The sequence below is a fragment of the Moschus berezovskii genome, chromosome 8 (assembly GCF_049115385.1).
Source record: "Moschus berezovskii isolate FMDL1 chromosome 8, NW_MosBer_1.0, whole genome shotgun sequence".
Taxonomy (NCBI): domain Eukaryota; kingdom Metazoa; phylum Chordata; class Mammalia; order Artiodactyla; family Moschidae; genus Moschus; species Moschus berezovskii.
The window spans coordinates 20781154-20808504 of NC_142467.1; the positions used below are offsets into that span (position 1 = coordinate 20781154).

General features: G+C 37.0%; 1 protein-coding gene and 1 pseudogene across 1 annotated transcript; one reads left to right on the top strand and one right to left on the bottom strand.

Moving 5' to 3' along the window:
- The first annotated feature begins 7702 nt into the window (after positions 1 to 7702).
- On the top strand, positions 7703 to 25705 carry CETN3 (centrin 3). Its single transcript, XM_055430796.2, has 5 exons — positions 7703 to 7866; positions 9989 to 10124; positions 12146 to 12260; positions 20384 to 20575; positions 25309 to 25705. Exons 1-5 carry the CDS (start codon positions 7850 to 7852, stop codon positions 25350 to 25352), a joined length of 504 nt encoding a protein of 167 aa, XP_055286771.1. The 5' UTR covers positions 7703 to 7849; the 3' UTR covers positions 25353 to 25705.
- LOC129559225 (actin-related protein 2/3 complex subunit 1A pseudogene) lies at positions 17016 to 18069 on the bottom strand (annotated as a pseudogene).
- Positions 25706 to 27351: the final 1646 nt, after the last annotated feature.

A 27351-nucleotide genomic window follows, 5' to 3' on the forward strand; every position in this document is an offset into this window, starting at 1 on the left:
TTTAATTCCCTGTCCATATGCAAATTTCCTCAGTTGTCTACATAATGCCTTTTATAGCTGCTTGGTCCAGTTCAGTTCAGTTCAGTCTCTCAGTCGTGTCCGACTCTTTGCAACCCCATGAATCGCAGCACGCCAGGCCTCTCTGTTCATCACCAACTCCTGGAGTTCACCCAGACTCATGTCCATTGAGTCGGTGATGCCATCCAGCCATCTCATCCTGTCGTCCCCTTCTCCTCCTGTCCCCAATCCCTCCCAGCATCAGGGTCTTTTCCAGTGAGTCAACTCGTCGCATGAGGTGGCCAAAGTATTGGGGTTTCAGCTTCAGCATCAGTCCTTCCAATGAACACCCAGGACTGATCTCCTTTAGGATGGACTGGTTGGATCTCCTTGCAGTCCAAGGGACTCTCAAGAGTCTTCTTCAGCACCACAGTTCAAAAGCATCAATTCTTTGGCGCTCAGCTTTCTTCATAGTTTAACTCTCACATCCATACATGACCAAATCAGTATTTAATTGAGGACAAGGCATTCTATCTGATTGTAATATATTTTAAGACCCTTTGAACTATGTCAGCCCCTTTTTTCATGCACTAACTTATTGAAGAGTATGGCCAATTACCCTATAGAATGCTTTTTCTGGACTAGCCCCCCTCCCTTTTTTTAAAAAAGAGGTTTCTTTATCTCTTATATTTCCTATAGAATGGAAAATTAGATATCATAATGTAATAAAATTCAACTTAAACATTCTAGGCTAAAAGATGTAAAAGGAAGGGTTACTACTTGGGTTGGCTTCTTCATATTGATTACACTAGCAGATGATATCTGGTAATATTGCAATTGGTGTTGTTAATTTAGACCATTATATCAGACTGGTGATGCATGCGTGTGTGCTGAGTCACTCCAGTGGTGTTGGACTCTTTGCAACCCTATGGACCATAGCCCACCTGGTTCCTCTGTCCATGGGATTCTCTAGGCAAGAATTCTGGAGTGGATTGCTGTGCTCTTCTCCAGGGTATCTTCTGACCCAGGGATCAAACCTGCATCTCTTATGTCTTCTGCACCGGCAGACAGGTTCTTTACCACTAGTGCTACCTGGAAAGACCAGACTCGCGGTACCTTGTGGTAAAATGACATTTCCCTCCTTGGGACAAGAAAATCATCTATGTGGTGTTACTTTGGAAATGTACGAGGATGTATTCATAGTTCTCCATCACAAACCAATGAACCAAGGTGGCATGAACCCACCTTGATCTCTTCCGCAAGGCTACTCAATTGTTCCAACACAACTTATCTAACTACTAGGGAAAAGTAATGGACCAGTTATAGTTTTGCCACAGATTTGACTTTTTAATACCAGAAAGGAAATCATAATCATAGGGACTTAGTCTTATAATCAACAATGAAAAGCAAGCTATAAGAGATGCCCTAGACAGAGAGCAACAGGAAGGAGAGATTGGGTAAAATATACTTGAAAGCAGTACTTTGAGAAAAAGAAAATAAACTTCTGGTTTGGAACAGGTCAAGGTCAGATTATAAACAGTTTTCAGTTATATTATGAAAAATAATACCCCCTTGTCCTTCATGTATTTGCAAATATTTTTTCTACTTCATTATTTGCCTTAGTTCCCTGATCAGGATCTTAGTTCCCTGATCAGGGATTGAGCCCAAGCCACCTGCAGTGGACATGTGAAGTCTTAACCACTGGACTGCCCTGGAAGTCTGCTGTTTAATTTTTTAATCTTTATATTTTTAGATCTTTATTGATTTTAATATCATACTTGTCTTTTGCACACAGACACACACACACACATATTCTATCTATTGCTTGCAATCCATTCAGTTTTTCTTGTTGAAAACATTCTAGGTGTCTATTTTAGGTTAATTGCTTTCTAAGCCTTTTGTATCTTGCCTTTTCCATTTATATTGAATTATGAAATGTATTAGTTTTCTTTTACTGCCATAAAAGATTGCTACAAAATCAACGACTTAAAACAACAAACACTCATTATGTCTCAAATTTATGGGTCAAAAGTCTAGCACAGTGTGAACTGAATTAACTGCTTAGGGTCTCACAAGGCCTAAATCAAGTTGTTAGAAGTGACATGCTTCTTTCTGGAGGCTCAGAGGCTGAATCTGGTTAATCAGGTCATTGCCAGGATTTAGTTCATGCTTTTGTAGGACTTAATCTCTGTTTCCTTGCTGGTTGATGGCTGGAGGTTGTCTCAGCTTCTAGAAGCTGCTCACATTCCTTGATTTACAACATTATTTCTTCATTTTAAAGCCAGCAATGGTGGATCGAGTCCTTCTCATTTTACACATCTCTCTGATCTCTTCTCCTTCAACAGGGAGAAAGTTCCCTAATTTTTAGGACTAATGTAATTATATTGAGATTACTGGATAACTGCCCTATCTTAAGGTTGGTAGCATTAATTATAACTGCAAAGTTCCTTTTGCCATGTAATATAACATATTCACAAATTTCAGGAATTAGGGCACGGACATTTTTGGCTAGCCATTCTATTTCCCACTTTAAGTTATAATTCTTGTCTTTTACATCTATCTCATTTTTTAAGTTGACTCATTTTTATGGAGTTCACCTCTCAGCATAGATGATGATTGAGTTTACGGATATCCTTATTATATTCTTACATTTGATTTTTGTCTTGACAGGGAATAGAATTCTAAATTCAAAACAATTTCCCCTTAAAATTTTGATGGCATTGTGGTCTGTCTAATGCTTCTGATAAAAAATCTAATGCTAATTCAATTATTATTCTTTTTATAGAAGATCAGATTCTTGTCTCTGAAAGCTTTTAGGGCTTTATCTTTTCTTTTTGATGTTATGAAATATCTTGTTGATGTGGCGAGATGTGGTTTCACCATTTATTTTGTTCAGTACTAGGAATATCTATCAGTCTGAAAACCTGTGCTACTCTTCAGTTCCTTGAAATTTTTCTTCAATTATTTATTACTTTGGTAGTTTTCTGCCTCTTCTCCAGTTGTTACTGTCTCTTTCTGGAATTCCTATTAGTCATATGATGGACTACTGAATTAATCCTCCATGTTTTTTTCTTTCAATTTTTCCATGTTTTGTCTGAATGATCTGTGTTCTGAAATATTTCAATTAAATCATCTCACTAATGTGTTAAAATTTTAATTTCTGTAATCATATTTAAGTCTTTTCTTACTGTCAGGATGTTTCTTTTTCAAAGTATCCCATTCTCCAATACAATATTTTCCTGACTCTTAGAAAGCTTAATATTATTAATTTATCATGAATTTCTTTTGCTTCCTAAGCTCAGTCTTCACAGATAGCTCTTTCCTTAGTTTCATCCTTTATCCCATTGATTTTCTTCATATCTCTAATGTTTTTTGATTTTTTCATTCACTTTTTTTTTTTTGCTTTATTTATTTATTTTTTTATTATTTAAATTTTATCTTTTTTTTAATTTTTTTTAAAGCTACAATCATTTTTTTTTACAGTTCATAACTTTTATAAATAAAATAAATTAAATGTACAGTGAATAAGTTCTCTGAAATATTTCAATATTTCTGCAGGTTTAGTAACATCGTAAAATACATTTCAACTAAAATTCACAAATCTAAAAACCTGTTAGGCATTTTTAGGCGTTTTAAGATGGAAATGAAGACCAATGTTACATCGTAATATGCCAATTACAAATAGTACTTCAAATAGCAAATACTACAGTTTGTCCCAAACTTTAAAAACTATTCATGAACTCAACACTGAACTATTGATGGCTATGAGAATTGTTTCCTAGCCTTTTTGAAAATTTCATTCACTTTTTAAGAGTGGGGTTCTAAACAGAGGTGAAGAGAGAATAATGAGGAGGGGAACTTGGAGAAACTGAAGTGCAGTGTTTAGAGTTTCTAAACTTACATTTTATATAGCCCGCTTCTCATTTCCACTCTTTACTTTGTAACTCTAAACCTAGTGTCTCAGACTCTGCCAGGCAGATCAACTCTCTCTGAACCATTAGTCACCTCTTGCAAATTCTGAGATCCCGCTTTGATGATCTGTGTCATTTGTTAACAGGTTTCCATACCTCTTTTGATATTTCAGATATATTTTTGAAATATCTTGTCTGTAGATGGTACTTCTCCAACTTACTTCAGTATTAGAAGTTAATCTCTCAATGATTGTTTCATTAAGGTTTCAGAAGGAAGGCTAAACAAATAACTAATGCTACTAATCTTCCTAAACCATTTTATTTACTTTTGGCTCTGCTCTGGCTCATCATGGGCTTCCCTGGTGGCTCAGAGGGTAAACGTCTGCCTGCAATGTGGGAGACATGGGTTTGATCCCCTGGAGAAGGAAATGACCACCTACTCCAGTACTCTTGCCTGGAAAATTCCCTGGACAGAGGAGCCTGATAAGCCACAATCCATGGACTCGAGAGTTGTACATGGCTGAGCAACTTTCTCTTCTGGCTCATCACAGAGCATGCATTCACTGACTTTAAACACTTTTAAGATGCTAAGGGTTGTGCTCTCTTCAAAAATTAAGCTAAGAAGCTCTCCATCATGCTTTGGATTTAAAGCACAAGAATAAGCTCTTCAGGAAATTTTAAAACTCACCCATAAATCTGAGTAGGCTGGATGCCTTTTTGTTTTGTGATACAGAGCTTTGCAAAATTTTAGTCTTGTCTATAGCTTCACTTTCTACCTTTTTCGAGTCCTTATTTTTTTCCCCTGAAAAGTGACTATTTCATTTTAGTATTAATATTTATTGGCAGAATGAAGTTGTATAAAGTATTTTAATAATTTTTGAAATTCTCTTTTAAACTGTCAGCTTTATTAGTGGCAATATTTCCTTTCTTGTTACAATTCCCTAATTCTGTCCATTTTATTGCTATTGTCAAAAACAATAGCAGTTTATTATTAGATTATGAGACTATTTATCAATTATTACTTGCACAATTTTCTTCTAAAAACCTATTTTCTTTTGTTGTTTTATCTTTAGTAATTTCTTCTTCCTAGTTTCAATTAATTTTGTTCATTTCTAAAATATTCAAATCAATGTTGGTTTACTTTTATTCTTGTTTAATAGTAAAATAACTTTGTTCTATAGCTTGGTCTGTATCTTATCATTGTAATATAGTTTTCTATTGTCATTGCTGTCTAGTATGTAATTGCAATTATACTGTACTTTTAGACTCAAAGGTGATTTATACTTTAAAATTTAGAGTTTTTTAGTTCTGTTATTTTTTGGGGGGCTATCCTGTAGCTATTAATTCTTAGCTTTACTCCATTATACCACCTCTGCGTGTGTGTTAGTCGCACAGTCATGTCTGACTTTTTGCGACACCCATGGACAGTGACCCGCCAGGCTCCTCTGTCCATGGAAATCTCCAGGCAAGAATACTGGAGTGGGTTGCCATTTCCTACTCCAGGGGATCTTCCCCACCAAGGGATACAACTCAGGTCTCCTGCATTACAGCGGATGCTTTACTGTCTGAGCTACTATACCATCTTTCAGTTTAGTTCAGTTCAGTTGCTCAGTCATGTCCAACTCTTTGCGATCTCATGGACTGCAGCACACCAGGCCTTCCTGTCCATCACCAACTCCTGGAGTTTATTTAAACTCATGTCCATTGAGTCGGTGATGCCATCCAACCATCTCATCCTCTGTCATCCCTTTCTCCTTCTGCCTTCAATCTTTCCCAGCATCAGGGTCTTTTCAAATGAGTTAGTTTTTTGCATCAGGTGGCCAAAGTATTGGAGTTTCAGCTTCAGCATCAGTCCTTCCAATGAATATTCAGGACAGATCTCCTTTAGGATGGACTGGTTGGATCTCCTTGCTGTCCAATGGACTCTCAAGAGTTTTCTCCAATACCACAGTTCAAAAGCATCAATTCTTCGGCTCTCAGCTTTCTTTATAGTCCAACTCTCACATCCATACATGACTAATGGAAAAATCATAGCTTTGACTAGACAGAGCTTTGTTGGCAAAGCAATGTCTCTGCTTCTTAATATGCTTTCTAGGTGGTCATAACTTTCCTTCCAAGGAGTAAGAGTCTTTTAATTTCATGGCTGCAGTCACCATCTGCAATGATTTTGGAGCCCCCCAAAACAAAGTCTGTCACTGTTTCCATTGTTTCCCCATTTACTTGCCACAGAGTGATGGGACCAGATGCCATGATTATAGTTTTCTGAATGCTGAATTTGAAGCCAACTTTTTCACTCTCCTCTTTCACTTTCATCAAGAGGCTCTTTAGTTCTTCTTCGCTTTCTGCCATAGGGGTGGTGCCATCTGTGTATCTGAGGTTATTGATATGTCTTCTGGCAATCTTGATTCCAGCTTGTTTTTCATCCAGCCCAGCGTTTCTCATGATGTACTCTGCATATAAGTTAAATAAGTCAGGTGACACTATACAGCCTTGACGTACTCCTTTCCTGATTTGGTACCAGTCTGTTGTTTCATGTCCAGTTCTAACTGTTGCTTCCTGACCTGCATACAGATTTCTCAGGAGGCAGGTGAGGTGGTCTGGTATTTCCATCTCTTTCAGAATTTTCCACAGCTGTGATCCACACAGTCAAAGGCTTTGGCATAGTCAATAAAGCAGAAGTAGATGTTTTTACCACCTTTACTTACCCAAATTTAGCTCATCCTTCTAGGCTTAACATATATGCCATCTCCTTCAAGAAGTCTTTCTTATACTTTCTGTGTTCTCTCTCCTCTCTAAACAGGTACATGTATCTCTTTATATTTATACCACAGTTTTATATATTAATACCTTCCCTCTTCCGTTACTGGACATCTACTCTCTGGCTATTTCATTCCTTTTTGAGATATGCAGTTTAGCTCAGTACTTTGTGATTTTTCACAGCAAGATTCCATTCAATACAACGAATATTTACTGAGCAGAGGCATCAGACATTCACAACGCATCAGACATTGTTTCAGGCACTAGGAATAGTGTTAAATGAAGGATATAAGCCTTTTAACATTAGTAGGAGAGATGAACAGGTAAAGATATTAAATGTCCAAGTGAGCTTTAAGAGACTTCGTTTGGTGGTGAAGATAACATCATGAGTATAAGCAGCTTACAGTACTCGAAAATAAAGGACAAAAACGAACAAACCCGTTCAAAGGAGGAATAGGGGAGCAAATGGCCCTTTAGGTACAGCTTCAACCGTAAATAGCCTAATAATCCAACCCAGTGATTATCAAAATATAATCCGCAGTATCTGCTTCAGAATTATTTGAAGTTTGTATTAAAAAAATGCAGATTCACACTTACTGGAAATTAGAATGAATTTAAATCTGTGTTTTAAACAAACTCCCCATGTACTCAAACCATACAAAAATGTACAATACAGTAGAGTCAAGTTTGGCAGACACCGTTCGAAGGCCGCTCCGTCCTTCTAGCCGGAGGAGAGCCTGCGGCATATCTCATCCCTTCCCTTTCAGCCGAATCTCCGGACACCCGGCCACACGCCACAGGCTTTCTGGTCAGAGACATAGCTCAGCCACCTCCCACCTGAGTTCAGGGAACACTCAGCTTCTCAAAGGACTGGGGGTGGGTGGGTCCGGAAAGCAACAGGCCAATCTAAAGGGCGAGAGGCGTAGCAGGGGATGCCGGCAGGGAGATCTATTTGATTGACGTGAACTATGCCCAATGAGAGCAGAGTACACGTGACGCTTTCGCCTCCATGGGCAGGACGTTAGCGATTTCAACCAATCCAGCTCAGAAGTGTCTTGCTTTGTGGGAGGTTTTTGAGACCGCTGAGGGTCGTTGGCGTCTGTCGAACGGCTTGTGGAAGTCTTGCTGCTTTGGGTAGGGGGTTAAAGTCGTTCTCGAGAGGAACGTCTCAGTCCGAAGAGAAAATGAGTTTAGCTCTGAGGTCGGTAATAAGGAGGCGTCAAATGCACTCCACACCTCGCAGCGGGCCCCAGGGCGGTTGTGTGTGGAAGGGAAGCAGCTGGGGGCCGAAGCGAGGAAGGGAATGCCGCTTGGGACGAGGGACGGGATCCTTGGTCAACTTTCCCGGGCCCAGACCCTTCCCCTTGGGGGCCCTGGTGAGCTCCGCACCTTAGCTGAGGCGGTCCTTTCTGTCGACACTGGCTTTAGACCGCCAAAAAGGCGGGCTGTGGTAGTCTTAAGGAGGCAGGGAAATATCGCGAGGTTTCAATGCGCGGTGTTTATGCGAGAAACCGGGAAACCAGGCCTTGGAGCATCCCTTGGTTCAGTGTCTTGTCCACGGCTCCCACCTCGGCCGACCTCCTGCTAACGTGCGTGCTCAGTCTTTTCAGTCGTGTCAGACTCTGCGACCCTATGGGCTGTAGCCCGCCAGGCTCCTCAGGGTGTGGGTTTCTCCAGGCAAGAGTACTGGAGAGGATTGCCCTGCCTTCCTCCAGGGGGTCTTCCAGACCTGCGTCTCTTGCAATTGCAGGCATATTCTTTACCCACTGGGCCACCTGGGAAGCCCGCTACTAACATATTTACCCGTAAATTTTGGAAATAACGCAAAACCTTTCCTCTTTCTCCAGGGGCCCTGCAAAAGGGTATAATCAGAGGCCCCCTTTAGTGATTTTAGTTGATAATCTCTTAGAGTTCCTAAATTTTCTCATTTTACCTTTCATTCATTTCCAACCTCTAACCCACTGTTTGTTGATCCCTCTCCAAACCACAGCTAGAAGTTTTACCATAAAAGTGTTTATGTAGTTACGCTTCAGTAAAAAGGAAGCGAGTTCTGAAGAGGGATAATCGTGGTATCCTTGAATGAGGTCTACCGTCGGTGGGTTGTGAACTTTTGTCCGGTGAGAATCTTGGGAAGAGAATAATCCCGGAGTTTCCAAGCTTGTGTGAATTCAGGTCTCTTGTGAAAGAAAGAACTTTATCATAACCTCATTTGGTCATTTTCTAGTCATCTCTTGCCTTTTTAGAGTAGATTTCAGAGAATAAAATTCAGCTGGTTTTTACATTTTTAAAGTTTATAGAATTCTTGTTTCAAAACTTGTACAAGTGTTGTAAGCCCCATTTGAAAATTTGGAACGCTTATATTGGCACCTCTTAAGGAATACATTTCTAGTTTTTAGAGTAAATTACTTTTTTTACTTTAAGTTTTTTCAGAGCTTGTGCTAGAAACTGGCTAGATGTATATGCTGAGATTTACAAGACAATTGACTCTTCACCTTATATATAAATAAAATACCACAAATATTAAGTACTTTTTTGGTGTTTGATATTCGTGGTATGCTTATGTTGATATTTTGGCTGATTTGTTAATATCAGTGGGAGAAATTACAAAAAAGTGCCAAACAGTTTAAAATGTGTAGTCTAAAAATACTAAACAATCTAAACAGTGCCAAAATAGTTTGTAAATTAATTGATGAATTAGATTTTTTTGCAATAATTTTGATAATTCTAGCACTATAAAAGTAAACCTAATATATAGAGATCAACAATTTTTTTTAAACAGTCTGTATGGTAGAATGATGAGAATAAGTATGGGTGTTTTGTTTTTTGTTGAGCTTTCTGACAAAACAGTTTCTTATTCACAGTTCTTGTTTCTTCCACAGTAATATTAGTGGGAATAAATACAAAGCTAGGAGAAGGAAATGGCATCCCACTCCAGTATTCTTGCCCGGAGAATCCCAGGGATGGAGGAGCCCGTTGGGCTGCCATCTATGGGGTCGCACAGAGTCGGACACGACTGACGCGACTTAGCAGCAGCAGCGGCAGGAAGAAGGAAAAGCTAGGTCTTCATTTCTTTTAATAACCTTTTAAAACTGTAAAACTTCAGTTTTAGGGAGGTACAAATTTAAAGCAGCTTAAACAATGGAATGAGCAGGGCTTTGATTCACGTAAGGAAATTTCTTTGTTTTTACAAAATAATTTTTAGAAGTTGAAAACATTATTCATTGGCTAATTTTTTTGTTGCATTTTTGGAATTTTATTGTTTAGAAGCATATGACAATAGGATTAAAGTGGACTAAGTAGACCTTTTTCTTATCATTTTGTAGAAATGACCTTGTAGTAGACAAAACAAAGAGGAAAAAAAGAAGAGAACTCTCTGAAGAACAGAAACAGGAAATTAAAGATGCTTTTGAACTATTTGACACAGACAAAGATGAAGCAATAGATTATCATGAATTAAAGGTAATACACTTAAAATATATCTTTTCTATTAAAATGTTTTGCATTTTTGTCCGCTGATTAAAAATGTGTTTCTGAATATTTTAATTGAACTGGTTTTGGAAATGTAAACCATTTTAATTTACTGATAAGTGCTATAATAAAGTTGAGTAGTACTCGTATCTTTTTAGAAACTCCTTTTCACATGGTAAAATGAATAATATTTTAAATGTAAAAATATATTCCTATAGAGGGGCTTATTTTTCATTCACATAATTAAAATATTTGAAACTGTAGGTTTTAAACAGTTCTAATCATATTCCTCTTCCCATTGTGTGTTTTTTTACTTTTTTTATGACTCATTCATTTCTTAGATTGAGGGAATGTTATTTGTTTTTTAATTTATACATGTTAGTAACAGTCTCAACCTATTGTCTCTTATTCAGATGACATAAGTGGTGTCTGATGTTGATGCAGTGCTAATGGGGAAAAATATCAGTTTTAAGTTTTAGACTTTTTTATAAAGAATCAAGGGGAAATTGGTGTTTAAGTTAGTTTGGATCTTAAACTCAGCACAGTGAGTGAGGTAGTATCCTTGTGGTCCTTTAGCTTACTTTTCCCTCTGTTTTAGTTACCTAGCTTTGATCAGTTCTTCCTTTATAATGGGCTTCCCTTGTTGCTCATTTGGTAAAGAATCCGTCTTCAATGCTGGAGACCTGGATTCTATCCCTGTGTTGGGAAGATCCCCTGGAGAAGGGAAAGGCTTCTCACTCCAGTATTCTGGCCTAGAGAATGCCATGGACCGTATAGTCCATGGGATCGAAAAGAGTTGGACACGACTGAGCAACTTTGACTTCACTTCACTTCCTTTATAATGTCTCTTCTATTTGTGGCCATTCTGTTATCTTGGTTTGTGATCTTCTTTTATATCTGGAACTTCCTACATGGTTTCTCCATTCCCTGTACACTATCATTAGATTCATCTTTCTAAAATTCTTTCACCATGTTATTCATTACTCATAAATGCTTAGTGGCTCCTCATTGTACACTAGATAAGAGTTCAGATTGTTTCATTTGCATTGAATGCCTTCCTCACTTTTACTACCACATACTTTTCTCATTTGCTAACTGCTTTTTTTCCACCTGATCTTTCCCCATTTAGGTTAGGTAAAGTGCTCTGTTCACTGTGTTCAAGCCCACTGTGTATTTCTTTGTGTGTTTTAGTACTGTTCTGTTCTGTTCTGTTCAGTCGCTCAGTCGTGTCCGACTCTTTGCGACCCCGTGGACTGTAGCCTAACAGGCTTCTCCGTCCATGGGATTCTCCAGGCAAGAATACTGGAGTGGGTTACCGTTTCCTTCTCCAGGGGATCTTCCCGACCCAGGGATCGAACCCGGGTCTCCCGCATTGGAGGCAGACGCTTTAACCTCTGAGCCACCAGGGAAGCCCCGTTTTAGTACTAGTCATTCTTTTCTAAATGCCCTTCTACTCCACTTCATCCAACTCATATCTCTCCAATAAGACTTCTGTAAATAATAATATCCCTTCTTCGTTACTATTAACTAGATCTTTTCTTTCTCCAAGCTCGGGATCGTGACTACTTACTTGATAGCTAGTAAGTAGTTGATAACTTACTTGATAACTAATCATGTTGAGTAATTCTTATTTTAATTTTTTAATCTCTTCTGTTGTATAACTTTTTAGTATTCATGCTATGCCTTTCTTTTTATTTGGTTGTTAATCTTTTGAGAAAAAAATAACTTGTTAAAATTATCTGTGCAGTAAAGTCAGTACATTGTACAATATATTCTGTAAACACTCATTGATTAGTTTGTCATATTAAAAAAGGGATATATGAAAATGAAAAGAAATGCCATTTAATTTTAGTAATGAAGAAAAACTATCACTGTTATTTTAGAGACAAAACATGTGAAAGAATATGCTTTTTGATATGTTGTCATCTTTTAAATTTTAAGAACTGAAGAATTGGAATTCACTTATTTTGTAAAAAATTTTTACAATTTGCTTTTCCCTTTTAATCCAAAAGGTGGCAATGAGAGCCTTGGGGTTTGACGTAAAAAAAGCTGATGTACTGAAGATTCTTAAAGATTATGACAGAGAAGCCACTGGGAAAATAACCTTTGAGGATTTCAATGAAGTTGGTGTGTATTTTTACAATTTTGTAAATGCTGTTTTACAAAAGTTTTTGTAATCAGCAGTTGTTAGGAAATTATCTGGATACTATCGGTATTTCTAAAATTCTCTGGGTTATGGAATTTTGTCATTGAACGTTGCTGTATAGTGTATATCTAATTTTGGGGTTTTTTTTTGGGTGCTCTTCTTTGCTAATTTTCAAAGAAGAGATTTGTAGCTTCACTATAAATGAGAGTTATCGTTTTTTCTTTTGTTCTGAAGATTTTAACCAAGCAACTGTTATGTTGCTTGTTATGGGAAGATGTCTTTCTCCGTAATGAGTACCTATATTATGTGATAAAACTAAGAGTGGTCGAGAAATTGTTTTCTTAGAGGAAAAGATAAGATTTGGTGTATTTTTGTTTGGAAAATATTTCCCAAGACCATCCGAGTATGTGATTTTCTTGGCAAAGTGGGAGAAGAGGAAATTGGTAGCAGTATCTACCAATCTACCATATCTAAGGATATGGTATCTTTAGCCATATATGAAGTACGTGCCTTCAGGTTGACAAAGCATATGAGCAGCTGCATACTGTAGATGACCTTGAGCTCATTGAATAAAGTCATCTCTTTAAAGGTACTTGTGGGGAGAAGATTGTAGTAAGGGCGGCAGTTGCCAGACTGGGAGCAGAAGAAAAACATTTTAGAACAACCAGCTGGGTCATAATCTAAGCATGTTATTATTATTTTTTAATGTCTATTCAAATCCTTTGTTCATTTTAAAAAATATTTTATTTATTTGGTTGTGTTGGACCTTAGTTGTGGCATATTGGATTTTTCACTGTAGTACACAGACATTCTTATTGTGTCACTTGGGCTTAGTAGTTGCAGTGTGTGGGCTTTATGCTCTGCAGCCTGTGGTCTAAGTTCCTGGATCGAACGCATGTCCCCAGCATTGCAAGGAAGAGTCTCAACCACGGACCACCAGGGAAATCCTAATATCCTAATATTATACAATAATAATATAATCCTAATCCTGAATATTTAGTTAATAATAATATCCTAATAATCCTAAATAATAATATCCTCATCCTAAATATTTAGTTAGTTTTTGATATTTTAAGAATCTAGGAAAATTCAGCTACACACAGACATGTACAAAAAAAACCTTTAAGTATTCAACAAGAAGTAGTATGAGAAAGAAAAGGAATAGTAGTTAGTACATGTGGAAAAAATAGATTCGTATCGTTAGTAATATTTTTCAAATCTGAAAATTTGAACCCAAAGCAAGGAATCGAGAAATTAAAGGAAAAAATCTAGAAGACAAGAAAAGCACCACAGAGAAGATCTCCAACTTATGAACTAATAGATGATTATTTGGGAGAAGAGCTTGTCCCTTTGGAGAGCATATTCTATTTTTTCTCTAATTTGTAGAATTTACTTGAGAAGAGGAAGAGTGCCATCTTCATTTTCCCAGTATTGAAGCTTTCGGGGTTTATGATTTTAGCAAAAGTTTCAACTAGATTGTTTATAGAAATAAGGTTCAGGATACAGTAGGAATGATGCTACTAGGAAAGAGCTGTAATTCAGGTAAATTTGGTCCAGTGTAGTGGTTTAGCGTGGACATTTTGGAGTCAGATTGCCTAGGCTTAGATCCTGGTTTTGCCACCTGCTAGCTGTGTAACTTGGTCATTTTACTTCTCTCTGCCTCATTTTCAGCTATAAAATGGGAATGGTTGTATTATCTCATAGGGTTCTTAGGAATAAATAAGTTCAAAATATGTGAAGTGTTTAGCGCCTTAGTATATAGTAAGTTCAATTGAAAGTGAAAGTCGCTAAGTTGTGTCTGACTCTTTGAGACCCCATGGACTAGAGAGTCCATGGAATTCTCCAGGCCAGAATACTGGATGAGGTAGTCTTTTCCTTCTCTAGGGGATCTTCCCAACCCAGGGATTGAGCCCAGGTCTCCCGCATTGCAGGCAGATTCTTTACCAGCTGAGCCAATTAAGTGTTTGTTATTACTTGAAAAATTAGTCTTTGTTTAAATGGCTCGAAAATATCATATATGTGTATTGTTGAAGCATGAAAAGTATTCTACTCCATGTATTTATATTTTTCTCATTACCTTTTCCTGTGTATGTTGACGTTCAGTTGTGTCTTACTCTTTGTGACCCCATGTACTGTAGCCTGGTAGGCTCTGCTGTCCAAGGGCTTCTCTTGGCAAGAATAGTGGAGTGGGGTGCCCTTTCCTCCTTCAGGGGATCTTCTCAGCCCAGGGATTGAACTGGCACCTCCTGTGTCTCCTGTGTTGGCAGGTGAATTCTTTACCACTAGCGCCACCTGGTTGTAGGTTATTTTAAGCACTATATTCAGTTCAGTTCAGTTCAGTCTCTCAGTGGTATCCGATTCTTTGCGACCCCATGAATCACAACACGCCAGGCCTCCCTGTCCATCACCAACTCCCAGAGTTCACTCAAACTCATGTCCATCGAGTCGGTGATGCCATCCAGCCATCTCATTCTCTGTCGTCCCCTTCTCCTCTTGCCCCCAATCCCTCCCAGCATCAGAGTCTTTTCCAGTGAGTCACTATATACTTGCCTCTAATAATTTTATATAACACATTATTTCATCTTAAGTGGATTTAGTGTTAAAATTTTGATTTTATTAGCAGTTGAAGCCAGAGTCCTGTGCCATCTCTACCTTTCCTGATCCTCCATCTCTTCTATGTTTTTAATAGAGCAGAAATACTGGGTTCCTTCTAGAATAAATGTTCATGAATAAACTTCACCCTGACTTTCAAGGATCACCCTTTTCACAGGCTCAGCACATACTTTAGCTGTCCTCAGGCCACTTATTAAGAATATCAACTGTCAGATAAAATTTTATTACTGTTTGGGAATAGTTAAGAACTATGTTTTCTCTCCATTTTTTGATTATTTTAAAATAATGACTGACCACAGATGAATATATGTTTTATGTGCTGTGCTGTGCTTAGTTGCTCAGTCGTATCTGACTCTTTATGACCCCACAGACTATAGCCCGCCAGGCTCTTCTGTATATGGGGATTCTCCAGGCAACCCACATGCCCTCCTCCAGGAGATCTTCCCACCCCAGGGATCAAACCCACTTTGGAACAAATTACCCTGAATCATAATAGACCCAGGAAGTGAACCGGGGTCTCCTGCTTTGCAGGCAGGTTCTTTACCAACTGAGATATCAGGGAAGCCCAGCCCCCTGCTCTAGAGAATAGGAAAGCTAGGATTGGGCCAGCTAGGTAAAGTCTTATGACATAGAGTTTGGCCTTTAGTCAGCAGATTATCTTTGCCAGTTTTTTAAAGAGGAGATATGTTTTTAGAGAGGTAACTCTGTTGAGATATTAAAGATTATGTTGGAGGGAAGAGAGTTTGTCAACAGAAGATACAGTTGGTCCTCTATCCCTGGGTTCCACATCCATGGATTCACTCAACTGTGGGTTGAAAATATTAGGAAAAAAATGCCAGAAAGTTCCAAAGAACTAAACTTAAATTTGCTGAATACTTGGCAGTTTTTTGCATAGCATTTACATTGTATTTGGGCTTCCCTGATAGCTCAGTTGGTAAAGAATCCTACAGCAATTCCTAGATTGAGAAGATCCACTGGAGAAGGGATAAGCTACCCTCTCCAGTATTCTTGGGCTTCCCTTGTGGCTCATCTGGTAAAGCATCTGCCTGCAATGTGGGAGACCTGGGTTCCATCCCTGGGTTGGAAAGATCCCCTGGAGAAGGGAAAGGCTTACCCACTCCAGTATTCTGGCCTGGAGAATTCCATGGACTGTATAGCCCATGGGGTATCAAAGAGTCGGATGCGACTTTCACTTCACTTCACTACATTGTATTTGCAACTATTTTCATAGCATTTAACCTTCCCTGGTGGCTCAGATGGTAAAGTGTCTGCCTGCAATGCCAGAGACCTGGGTTTGATCCCTGGGTCGGGAAGATCCCCTGGAGAAGGAAATGGCAACCCACTCCAGTACTCTTGCCTGGAAAATTCCATGGACAGAGCAGCCTTGTAGGCTACAGTCCATGGGGTCGCACAGAGTTGGACACAACTGAGTGACTTCACTTCACTTCACATAGCATTTACATTGTATTAGATATTGTGAGTAGTCCAGAGATGATTTAAAGTATACAGGGGTATGTGCATAGATTACGTGCAGATTCTATCCGTTCCAGATGTTGAAATCTGAGGAGTCCTGGAACCAGTCTCCCATGGATACCGTAGAAACTGAGGGACAACTGTGATAGACTTTTTGTGCTGCGGGTGGTGAGAGTGGAAAGAAAAGGGATGTAGTTAAGAGTAAAAAAGTGAGTGACCTCAGTATTCTAGGATATGACTGCTTGGGTTTAAAGTTTTAATGTGATGTTTTCTAATTTGCTGTGTTAAGTAATTTTTTAAAGCATATTCAGTGTTTTTATTTAATTTTTCTAGCAGACAATTTATATACCTCCCCACCCCTTCCTTTAAGTTAGTCTTGACAATTTTCCATAATAAATTACTTAATGAGAAACTTTGGTCAAGAATGGAATGAAATCACAAAACAAAAAACCCCATAAAACAAAGCTCAACCTCTGCTGCTTTTAAGAAGCCAACACTTTCACCAGTTATACTCAAACAAAACACAAAACACGGTTTGCGCCGCGTGTGTCTTCAGTGTTTGCTGACAGTGGCTCTCCTCCGCGTGCGAATGGTGAGCTGCCCCACGCAGCCTGTCTGTCCTCATGCTGATTCTGGAGGTTTGCTCATCTTCACATTATCCGAAGGCCCCGGCTGGAAGATTCTAAGGTCTTGAAATCCCAAATGGTCATGGCTCTGTTGATGCCATTAGTGCAAAATTTGCAACAATCTTGGTTGTCCACCTCATAAATAGAGACTTGAGTGATGCTGTTCTGGTGCAGTGTCTCCAGGGCCGTGTTGCGGTCCTTGGTCATGGCCCGCTTGTCCGTGTTGCGTTGGATGCTCTGTTTGGGGATGTCCAGCTTGGCGATGGTCAAGCAGCTGCGATTGTTCTAGTTGAAGAGCATGGGGCAGCAGTCATGGCCAGCAGCCACGATGCTATTCTCTGAGACAAACGGCACACTCAGGAGGGGCAGGAATTCCACCTTCAGAGTTGAGACCTGGGCACTTTTTGAGGCGTTGGCAGTGGCCACAGTGCTGTTGTGACTGACCCAAGCTAGGTGGCTGCTGCTGACCGAGAAGCTGACCCCATGCGCCCTGCCTTCATACTCTGACATCAGCTGACCGAAAGGCATTTTGCTGCCCCAGGGTGTACTGGCTGGCTTTTCATCCACTTCTTTAATGTAGGTAGAAAGCACTCTTCATTTGAAGTGACAGGATCCCACTGCCAGCAAAACGTTGTTGGGATGCCAATCCAAGCTGAGGATCGTGGAGTGGGTGGGCTTTTTAATGTGCTTGCTCACCCACCAGTCATTTTTAGACTTGAAGTACTAAACAGAGATGAGTCATGCCCTGCTGCCCATGGCAAATCTGTTCTCACCTGATGAAAGTGGCTGCACAGTTAATTCTCAGGATCACCAGGGTTAGCTGCCAGACACCATCTCTCTGACTCCAGACGTAGGCATTGCGGTGGGCCCTGCAAGTGATGGTGTGGTCACCCTTGGGAGCCCAGTCGGGACCTGTGATGTGTCCATTGTGCTCCTTGAGTTCCTGAACTTTCACCCACTGGCCCCCCTTCTTATAGATGTGGACTTTGTGATTATTGGGGCTAAGGGTGCTTTGGGTATGATCCGTGTTCTAGGCATGAAAGGTGATTGGTTATAGTAAAAACTGATGCAGGGGCATTGTTCTTAGTGTTTTCGAAGCATAGAAAGCTGGGATTGGGGCCATCTGGATGGACTCGGAGTATTGAATTCACGGACTCTGGTCAGCGCATGCTCACAGATTCTGGTGGGCATGAGTGGAGGACCCTTAAGTGATTTTTACAATGTATAAGATCTAACTGTTTTGAGTGAGTACATTTCTGATAGTATAATTAAGTCATTTGGAAATAGAGTTACATGGACAGAAATTTCTGAAATAGATTCAACCCACCTTTCTGCCTTTCTGTTGATTTATTTTCATTGAAAAAAATATATGTTATAATTCTACTTTGTAGAGCAAGAGTAGAACATGAAGTCATGGAGGAGAGTCATCATAAAGTTAAAATGTTTTAGCTGTCCAGAATGATGGGTATTTATACTTCCAAAGAAAAGTTGCATTCTAAGGCAAAGTATCGATAAAAGATTATATAGACATACAAGTCTGAAGTAACTAACACTATTAAAGCACCATTGGGATAGGAATTTATACATCTTGGAACCCCATCTGTTCCCCAGATCACCCTGTTGCTTCTTTAAGTACATTAATATTTTCAGCAAGCTGCTTTTTTGGTTCACCTGTCATGTAAATTATTTAATTGGTGAAGAAAATTTCTTAACACTTTTTTTTTTCCCCTTGTCCTGCTTTTTTGTTGGGACTAAATTCAAAATAAGTTGAGTATGAGCCATAAAGTTAAGTGTGGTATTTTATTTTGGTGTTATGGCTGTATATATGCCAACTTCTTTTTAACTGAATATTTATGAGCTTTGATGATTTGCATACTTATAGTAATATACTTCAATTAGTTACTTGGAAGACTTTTGCATAAAATTAATGGATAAAAGAAAATTATTGTAGGGGAAAAACTCAAAAAAAAAGAGAAAATTATTGAATATATGTGTAGATGATTTAACATTAGCTTGAATAGGTGCTTATTCTGAAGCTCATCCAATGAGATATGATGCAGACAGCAGCACAGCAACAGTTTGTGGGGGACTTGAATTGTATTTTTCTTTTGGGTGCATTAAATATTCCAGTGTTTTCCGTCTATAAGCCTTTGCAAATTTTTAATGATTCTGTAAACCTCACAGGATGGAGTTATTTTTAATGGCACAGTGAAAGTCATAAATACTTCTTGTTGTAGTGGTAGATTAACATTAGAATTACTTCAAAGATTTTTACTTTGATATTTTCAGAATTTTATCTAGTAACTTAAAAAATTTTATACCACAGATTTAAAAAGTTTTGTTATTGTGGCTATTGATTAAAGACTGTGGTTTTATGAGAACATTAAGCTTACTCTTATTATATATTATTAAATTTAGTATATTAAATAATTGTTACTATTGAGGCCTGAAATTGCTCACATTTAATTTTAATTTAGCTGTCTGATAGTTACCATCTTGCTGAACAGAATGGATTTGACTTTAGAACTCCTTTCCAGACTTTTTTATTCTTATTACAATCAGATTCTATCCTTTTTGTAACTTCTTTTGAGAAACCAAGGGGTTCTTCTAAGTTATGAAGATACCAGCAGAATTTTCATATTCTGTCTGAGATGGTGTCTTTATCAGTGGTGACAGTTAATTTTGTAAATTTATTAGGGGAAATTTGTTTTTAAGTTGTATTAAATTTGGAGAACAATCAGTATTACTATTAAGTTTAGCCAGCAAATAATTTTTAGTTGGTTTTGATTGTCTTGTTGATACATCATCTCTACAACTAGTTTATGAACTCCTATACTTGTGTGCTTGATGTCAGTGGAGCCTAGTACAGTCCTTAATAGTAGGCCTTAAATAAATGTGGTATAAATATAGTTTTCAAAAATTTGCTTCTGTGTAATATAATTATGCTTACTCTTATAATAGAATATTGTTGTTTAGTCACAAGTTGTGTTTGACTCTTTTGCGACCCCATGGACTGTAATGCGCCAGGCTCCTTTGTTTACGGGATTTCCCAGGCAAGAATACTGGAGTGGGTTGCCTTTTCCTTCACTGGGGATCTTCCTGGCCCAGGCTTCGAACCTACGTCATCTGCTTGTCAGGCATATCCTTTACCATTGAGCCACCTGGGAAGCCATATAATAGGATAAATTGTTGATAATGTGAAGGTTAAATTCTAAAATATGGATTTGGCTTTTCTGATTTTAGGTTTATCTCAGGGATTTTGTACTTTGGTTTGGCATTTTTATTGCCAAACTAATTTCACAGTTTTAATTCTCATCTAATAATTAGTTGATTTTACAAATGAATGCCTTTGTGACTGTGAAGGTTTACTTTTCATCTCTTTTTAACTATAGTCACAGACTGGATATTGGAAAGAGATCCACATGAAGAAATACTGAAGGCATTTAAACTATTTGATGATGATGACTCTGGTAAAATAAGCTTGAGGAATTTGCGACGTGTTGCCAGAGAATTGGGTGAAAACATGAGTGATGAAGAACTTCGGGCTATGATAGAAGAATTTGATAAAGATGGTGATGGAGAAAGTAAGTTTTGTGTAAAACATATATTCCAAATATTCCTACTTGTACACATAAGTAATCTATTTAAACCAAATGATTTTCAAGACCCTTTACAAACTGTCCCTTTATTTAGTGTAAATGTTGTTCATCCTGTAATGGGCTTTTTGCATAAGTATTACACATACTTGGCTTGGAATGAAGCAGACCTTTAAAACCAACTGTACAGGTTATAATATGAGGTTCTACACTTCAAGAAAGTATTTTCCTTTGAGGCTGCAGTATCACCAAAATTTCAGCCACTCAGTAAATTTCATCCTTTAATGCTTTCTTCCTCAACCTTTATGCATGTCTGAATTTACCCTTCAAATATTTTGAAGTTTTATTTCTTTATTTACTGCTGCTGTCCTAATTCAGGCCCTAATTTCTTTGGTGGAATTTTATAATATCGTAGCTTCGTTCATTATTTCCTTGAATGCCTGCTGGTACACAATTCTGTGTGCTGACTAATGCTGCCCAATAAGAGGCTGATATTGTCCCTGCTTTCGCTGACTTAGAGTCTCTTGTAGCCTCCTAATTGCCTCCTCTATGGCTCTAAGCCTCTGTTTTCATCCTAATTTATTCTAATATCATTATTTTCCTAAAATGCAAGTTTGGTAATGTCATTATCATGTTCAGACACTTATGATTCTTTAGTGCCTATGGAATAAATTCCAAAGCCTTTTATGAGATCTGTCCTATAACAGCTATCTTGTTTTTATTTCCCAGTGTATTCTTCCTCTTTTTACTCTAACCCTCACCTCTTATATAGTATACATACTTTGACAGAATATACTCCATCCTGTCCTTTTATGCTGTGCCTTTCATCATGCTGTTTTAATCTAATTGCCAGGTTCTGTCTGCTAAAATGTTAGTTGTTATCTGAGGTTCATCTTAAACTCCCCAAAGCCTTCCTCATTGATCTCTATTTGTAAATGATGAGATTTCCATTGAGGGCCCATTTAGAGAAACAATCTTTTTTGAACTTTTATACATTGTCTTCTGTTAGTTATATACATATGTGTCTTTCCAGTTATATTGTGAGCCACTAAAGAGCAGGATGGAATCATACAGTGCAAAAAGCCTTGAGTCTTAGGAATCATACAGGCCTAGATTTGAATTGAATCTCTACCACTTACTTAGTAGCTCTGTAATTTTGTGCACGTTAACATTTTCTGAGTCTCAGTTTTCCTGTTAACAAAAATCAACTTTAATACCTTTCAAGGTTGTTATGATTATGAAATGAAGATAATTGAATGTGCCTAGCATTAAATGTAAACTTGTTTTCCTTTTTTTTTTCTTTTTCATGTTTATATTCTCCTGCGTTTTCTTGAATGTGATGAGTACTGTGATGTTTGTTGACTTCAGTAGTGAGCAGGAGTGTGTGTTACAGTAGATACATGTTTCTGTAGTACCAACTATTCATTTTTACATGAATGTATATATTTATATGTATATATATATTTATATAACCTTGGAAATACTGGCATGCTTCAATAAGGAGGTAAGACAGTAGCAACTGGTTATCAGCTCAGGTTTGTAGGTTGTCTGTTAGAATTGTGCATTATTATGCTTTCCCATTATATTTATGTGACTATTATTGAGCATTATATGACTTTTCTGGGGCTTTCCGGGTAGCTCAGCGGTAAAGAATCTGCCTGCAATGCAGGAGGCTTGGGTTTGATCCTTGGGTCAGGAAGATCCTGTGGAGGAGGGGATGGCAACCCACTTTGGTATTCTTGCCTGGAGAATCCCATGGCCAGAGAAGCCTGGTAGGCTATAATCTATAGGGTGGCAAAGAGTTGGCTACTACTGAAGCGACTTAGCATGCATGCATACAACTTTTCTATTTTTGGTACTAGCTCTTTGAAGAGAATCAACATAATTAATTATATTTTAAAACAGAGATGATTGAAACTTGAGAAAATTTAAATGAGTTCTTAAGCTCTAACTCTAATATTTGGATTTATAATCCGCTGCCTTCATAGTTAAAAAATGTTTGTGTCTTCCCTAGCTGTTTACTCTGAGTTAGCTTTAAAAGAGCTCCTTTATGTGAAGTACTCTTTTCAGTGGTAGAGAGAATCTTGGTATGTCTGTTTCATACTCCTGCTACTTATGTGTCAAAAGACCAGAGTTATAAACAGTTTCTTTTACCTGTACTAGGTACAGGATTTCTTCTCTAAATAAGGCTGTGGTAGTGATATAGAAAGACTCCCTCCCAAGATATGTAAACTGAAACACAATATCTTTTTGAAAAATGGTAGCAACATTAAAAAACCCCCAAGTGGACCATCTTCTAAATAATTATGAATGTTAACATTTGAAGTGAAGTGAAGTTGGTCAGTCATGTCTGACTCTTTGCAACCTCATAGACTGTAGCCCACCAGGCTCCTCTGTCAATGGGATTTTTCCAGGCAAGAATACTGGAGTGAGTTGCCGTTTTCTTCTCCAGGGGATCTTCCCAATCCAGGGATCAAACCTGGGTCTCCCACATTGCAGGCAGACTCTACCATCTGAGCCATCAGGGAATCCCTTTAACATTTATTTAGTACTTAATATATTTTATATTCTGTGCTTATAGTGTTACCTTGTGGATTATGTCACTGAATTTTCATAATAGCTTTTGTGAAGTAAATACATTGTTTTACCTATTTACGCTTAAGATAGATGAATATATAGATGGGGAAACTAAAGCTCTGAGAGTTTAATAACCTGTTCAAGGCTATCACAACACAGCAGAGTCAGATTTAAACTCAAATCTCCATAGTGACAAAGAATATGCTTTTAACCGTAATACTGTATTGCCTCTTATGCTATAAAGTAAAATATTAATCAGTTTTTTATGTTTATAGAGTTTTTTAAATTACACATTATTATAGGAAACAATGTGTTAGTAAAATACTCAACTGGCACTTCATATGTTAAAATTTGTTATTTCCCCTCTGAAGCCAGATAGTCTCTAAGGTAATTAATCTAGTTAATTTCCCTGAAATTTTTTAATTTTAATAACATGTAATAAGATTTACCCTATAAAATGACTAATGAAAATTTTGTTTGAAAAGGTAGTGTACAAAAAGTGAAGTGGCATATTTATTTGATTCAATATATATTTTATCAAATGCTTATTTTAATCTAGGCATTGTGTTAGAATCATTAAGTAAAGGAACTTGATATAAGATAGGATTGATAGAAAAGGTTATAAAACCAAATGTATGAAGGCATCACCCATCCTCCTAATTGTCTGGAAGTCTCACTGATAACAAAGTGAAGTGAAGTGAAGTCACTCAGTGTATGAAGTGAAGTGAAGTGAAGTTGCTCAGTTGTGTCCGATTCTTTGTGACCCCATAGACTGTAGCCTGCCAGGTTCCTCTGTCCATGGAATTCAACAGGCAAGAATCCTAGAGTGGGTTGCCATGTCCTTTTCCAGGGGATCTTCCCAACTCAGGGATGGAACCCAGGTCTCCTGCATTGCAGACAGATTCTTTACTGTCTGAGCCAGCTTTTAAGTTTACTTTTTTGGACTTAAACATTTTGTTTCTAGATATGAAATTATGGAATAGTTTAAAATACTTTTGAAATGCTCCAGTGTTTTGTTTTAGAACTTCATGATGCTTGATTTGAAATTTGAGTATTGAGATTTTACAAAGTTAGAGAAAAAGTTTGAGATTTTTAAGTAAGAAAACATAAGTCTTTTCAGATTTTGAATATTTTAATTATGACTCTGTTATGCTGTTAAAATGATGTTAGTCAAATCATTCTAAGGCCACTTTCCTTATTTTGTTTTCCTTAAAAATATACTCTTGTTTGCTGTTTTGGTCTAGATGCCTGATTCTAGATTTTTCTCAGTCAGGGGTTTTTTAAATGAAGGTGCATATCAATGAAATTGTTCAGAATTTTAATATATTTTGATTATGTTTTATGACTAGAGAGGGAAAGGGGTCATAGCTGTCATAAGATACTGAAGCGTATTCCTTTACCTGCACAGGTTAAAGATCAGTACTGCAGTTTATAAAACCATTGAAAGTATTTTGAATTTTGTATTATAGGTTTTGTATTCTGTTCTACTGTCTGTCATCCTGTGTTGAAGATGTTTAATATTGAATGCATGAATTGGTTGTTCTTTCTCAGGTTCTGAGCAACTCATTCTTCTTAATTCCTTATGGCTTTTTTTTGCACTGTTTTTTCTTCTATGTTTCAGTTTTGTTTTTTTTTTTCTTAAAAGAAGCTTTTATGTCTATAAAAGTTCCAAAAACAAGTTGACATTTTTTCTAATTCTATTTTCATCCTTCTTAATTCTAATTTACATGTATGATATTATTTAAGCTTATTTATTCAGAAAGTGTTCGTTAAATGAACTAGTGGAATAAAGATTATCAAGAGAGCTTAACCATCTAAGAAATTTAAAATATCAAGCTTTTAAAACAATTTTAGTGTGTGTATGAATACTGTGATTATGATGGATTTTTTGTAACTTGCATACTATTATGTCCTTTTCCCAGTTAATATTATAGAATATTTATGTTTATTTTATATATTTTTGTATTCATGAAGTTCAATTTAATGTATTCAGTTTGCTACAAAGAAGTAAAAGCAAAATACTATGTCTTGGTTTATTAAGAATTTTGTATAATATAAAATTTAAAAATACTTAGTGTAAAATAGTAAATGTGTTCTCTGAAAAAAATTTGTATTTCTGACTTACATTTTCTTTCTTATCACAGTAAATCAAGAGGAATTCATTGCTATTATGACTGGTGACATTTAAAGAATTACAAGGATAAACACTAAGAATGTTGCAGTTGTCATCTTATATTCTATTTTTGTGCCTGGAGCCGTGTTAAAAAAAATAATCTTAGTTTGTTTTTCCGAAAGGACCAAAAATAAGCATCTTATGTATTCATATTTTACTACTGTTAAGTTTCTTTATATGAGTAGTATTGTTAGTACTCTAATAGTTTAGCTTTGTATCTTATAGTATAGCTTTTACATATAAAGTTTTAAACATTGGATCATGTACACGTTTTTTGAAGGTTTTTTATTTAGTGTTCGTAGTCACTTTTGGTGCATATGTTTTTCAGACTTTCTTTAATAAAATGTTTATTTTTTAGTGTATTAAAATTTGGTACATTTTGTTTAATTTTGATTCCAAATGTCTGTTAACTCTCAAGAGTATCTTTCTTAAATCTTTTCTCTTTACACTGTTGGTTTCAGAAACAAAAATTGACATACAGATTTTAATATAATAGTACATCTTTTCATTACAAATTTGACATTTGATGTTTCAGTACAAAATGATGACTCAATATAGGCATAATTCCTTTTTCATGAGTCTTTCAGTTTGGAGGGAAAAAGTGTTGTGCATATAGATTCATTTATCCTCATGTATTATGTTCCATAATACTTTTGGTGTCAGTGTAAGTTATGACAGTTAAATCTGGATATTTCCATCTTAAACTAATTGAATACAGTTTGAATCATCTAACTTCTTGACAAAGTGAAAGATGTAAATTTTGGAATTTTGATCTCTTAAGATAATTATCACTCAATTAAACGTCACAGTGATGAAAATAGGAAACTGTAAGTCACAGAAATCATTTAAGGCTCTGTTTTACTTGTATAAAGGAACATTCAGTGATTCACCAAAAACAGTGGAGGCAGATTTTCCAGGTATTGGTGGGTTCTTCTTCCTTATAGAAGTGTATGTTGGGGGAAAACACCTGGTAATGGGAGCTAGGGCATAGACAAATGGAACTTATACCCATCCTTCTCTAATAATCCTGTTCCTGGTGGTAGGAAGAAAGTTTGGTTCAGTGGTGTTTAGGTTCTTGTTTTAAATCTAAAGTACAGTAATAATTTGAGGCACTCTAAGTGTGAGCCTCTTAGAATACTACAGAAAGAATTATCCACTAGAAACTTAGCAAAAAAAAAAAAAAATCAGTAAAGAATAATGTAATAGTGGTGATATTTCAGATAATTATCTAGAAAGCAAGATAATTGCTCACCATATTAAAATTTAATTTTGAATTTGAAATCAATTGTTCATAGTAGTATAGTGTGGGGATCACGAAGAGCTGGACATGACTGAGTGTCCAGTATCTAGGGCAACAAATAGATTGTGAAATTAAAAACATTGTATCATAGTGATGAATATGCCTTCCTTGTCTCAATCACAAAATATGTTGATTTCCAGGAAGATGAAGAATAAAGAAAATGCAGAGTAGAGCACAAACACATAGCCAGGCTTGCTAGTCTTCTACCACTGTATTGGAATAAATAACCCAAGGTACTTTTTGTCATGTACAGAGATTCTTCTTTATTCTTAATATAAATACTTTCTCCTTGGGATGCCAGCATTTTCTTTTGAAACTGTGGATTGAGGGGAAGAGTGCTCACCTCAGTTCTTTGTGAAAGCTTTCTCTTACAGAAGGGTGTGAATTATTTTTAAGTTTTTTCCAGTGTCAATAACTATATAGTCCAAAGGCTTATAAAATTAACTAGTAGAGGGGGCAATAAGAAGACTGGAGTGAATTTGCTTTACAAAAGGAAGTGGAGGTGAGTATTAATCGTTTATTATTATAGTTATATTGATTATGCAATGACATTTCATGATGTAAGAAAATAACATTCTTGTTAAACTTAAGCTGGTGCGATTGCTGCCCTGGTGTCCTGGTAAGCTTTGATAGTTTGCGATTTTTCAGCGAAAATCTTTTTTTTTTTTATATGTAAGCCAAGAAAGCCTACTTTCCTAAGAAGTTATGTGCCTC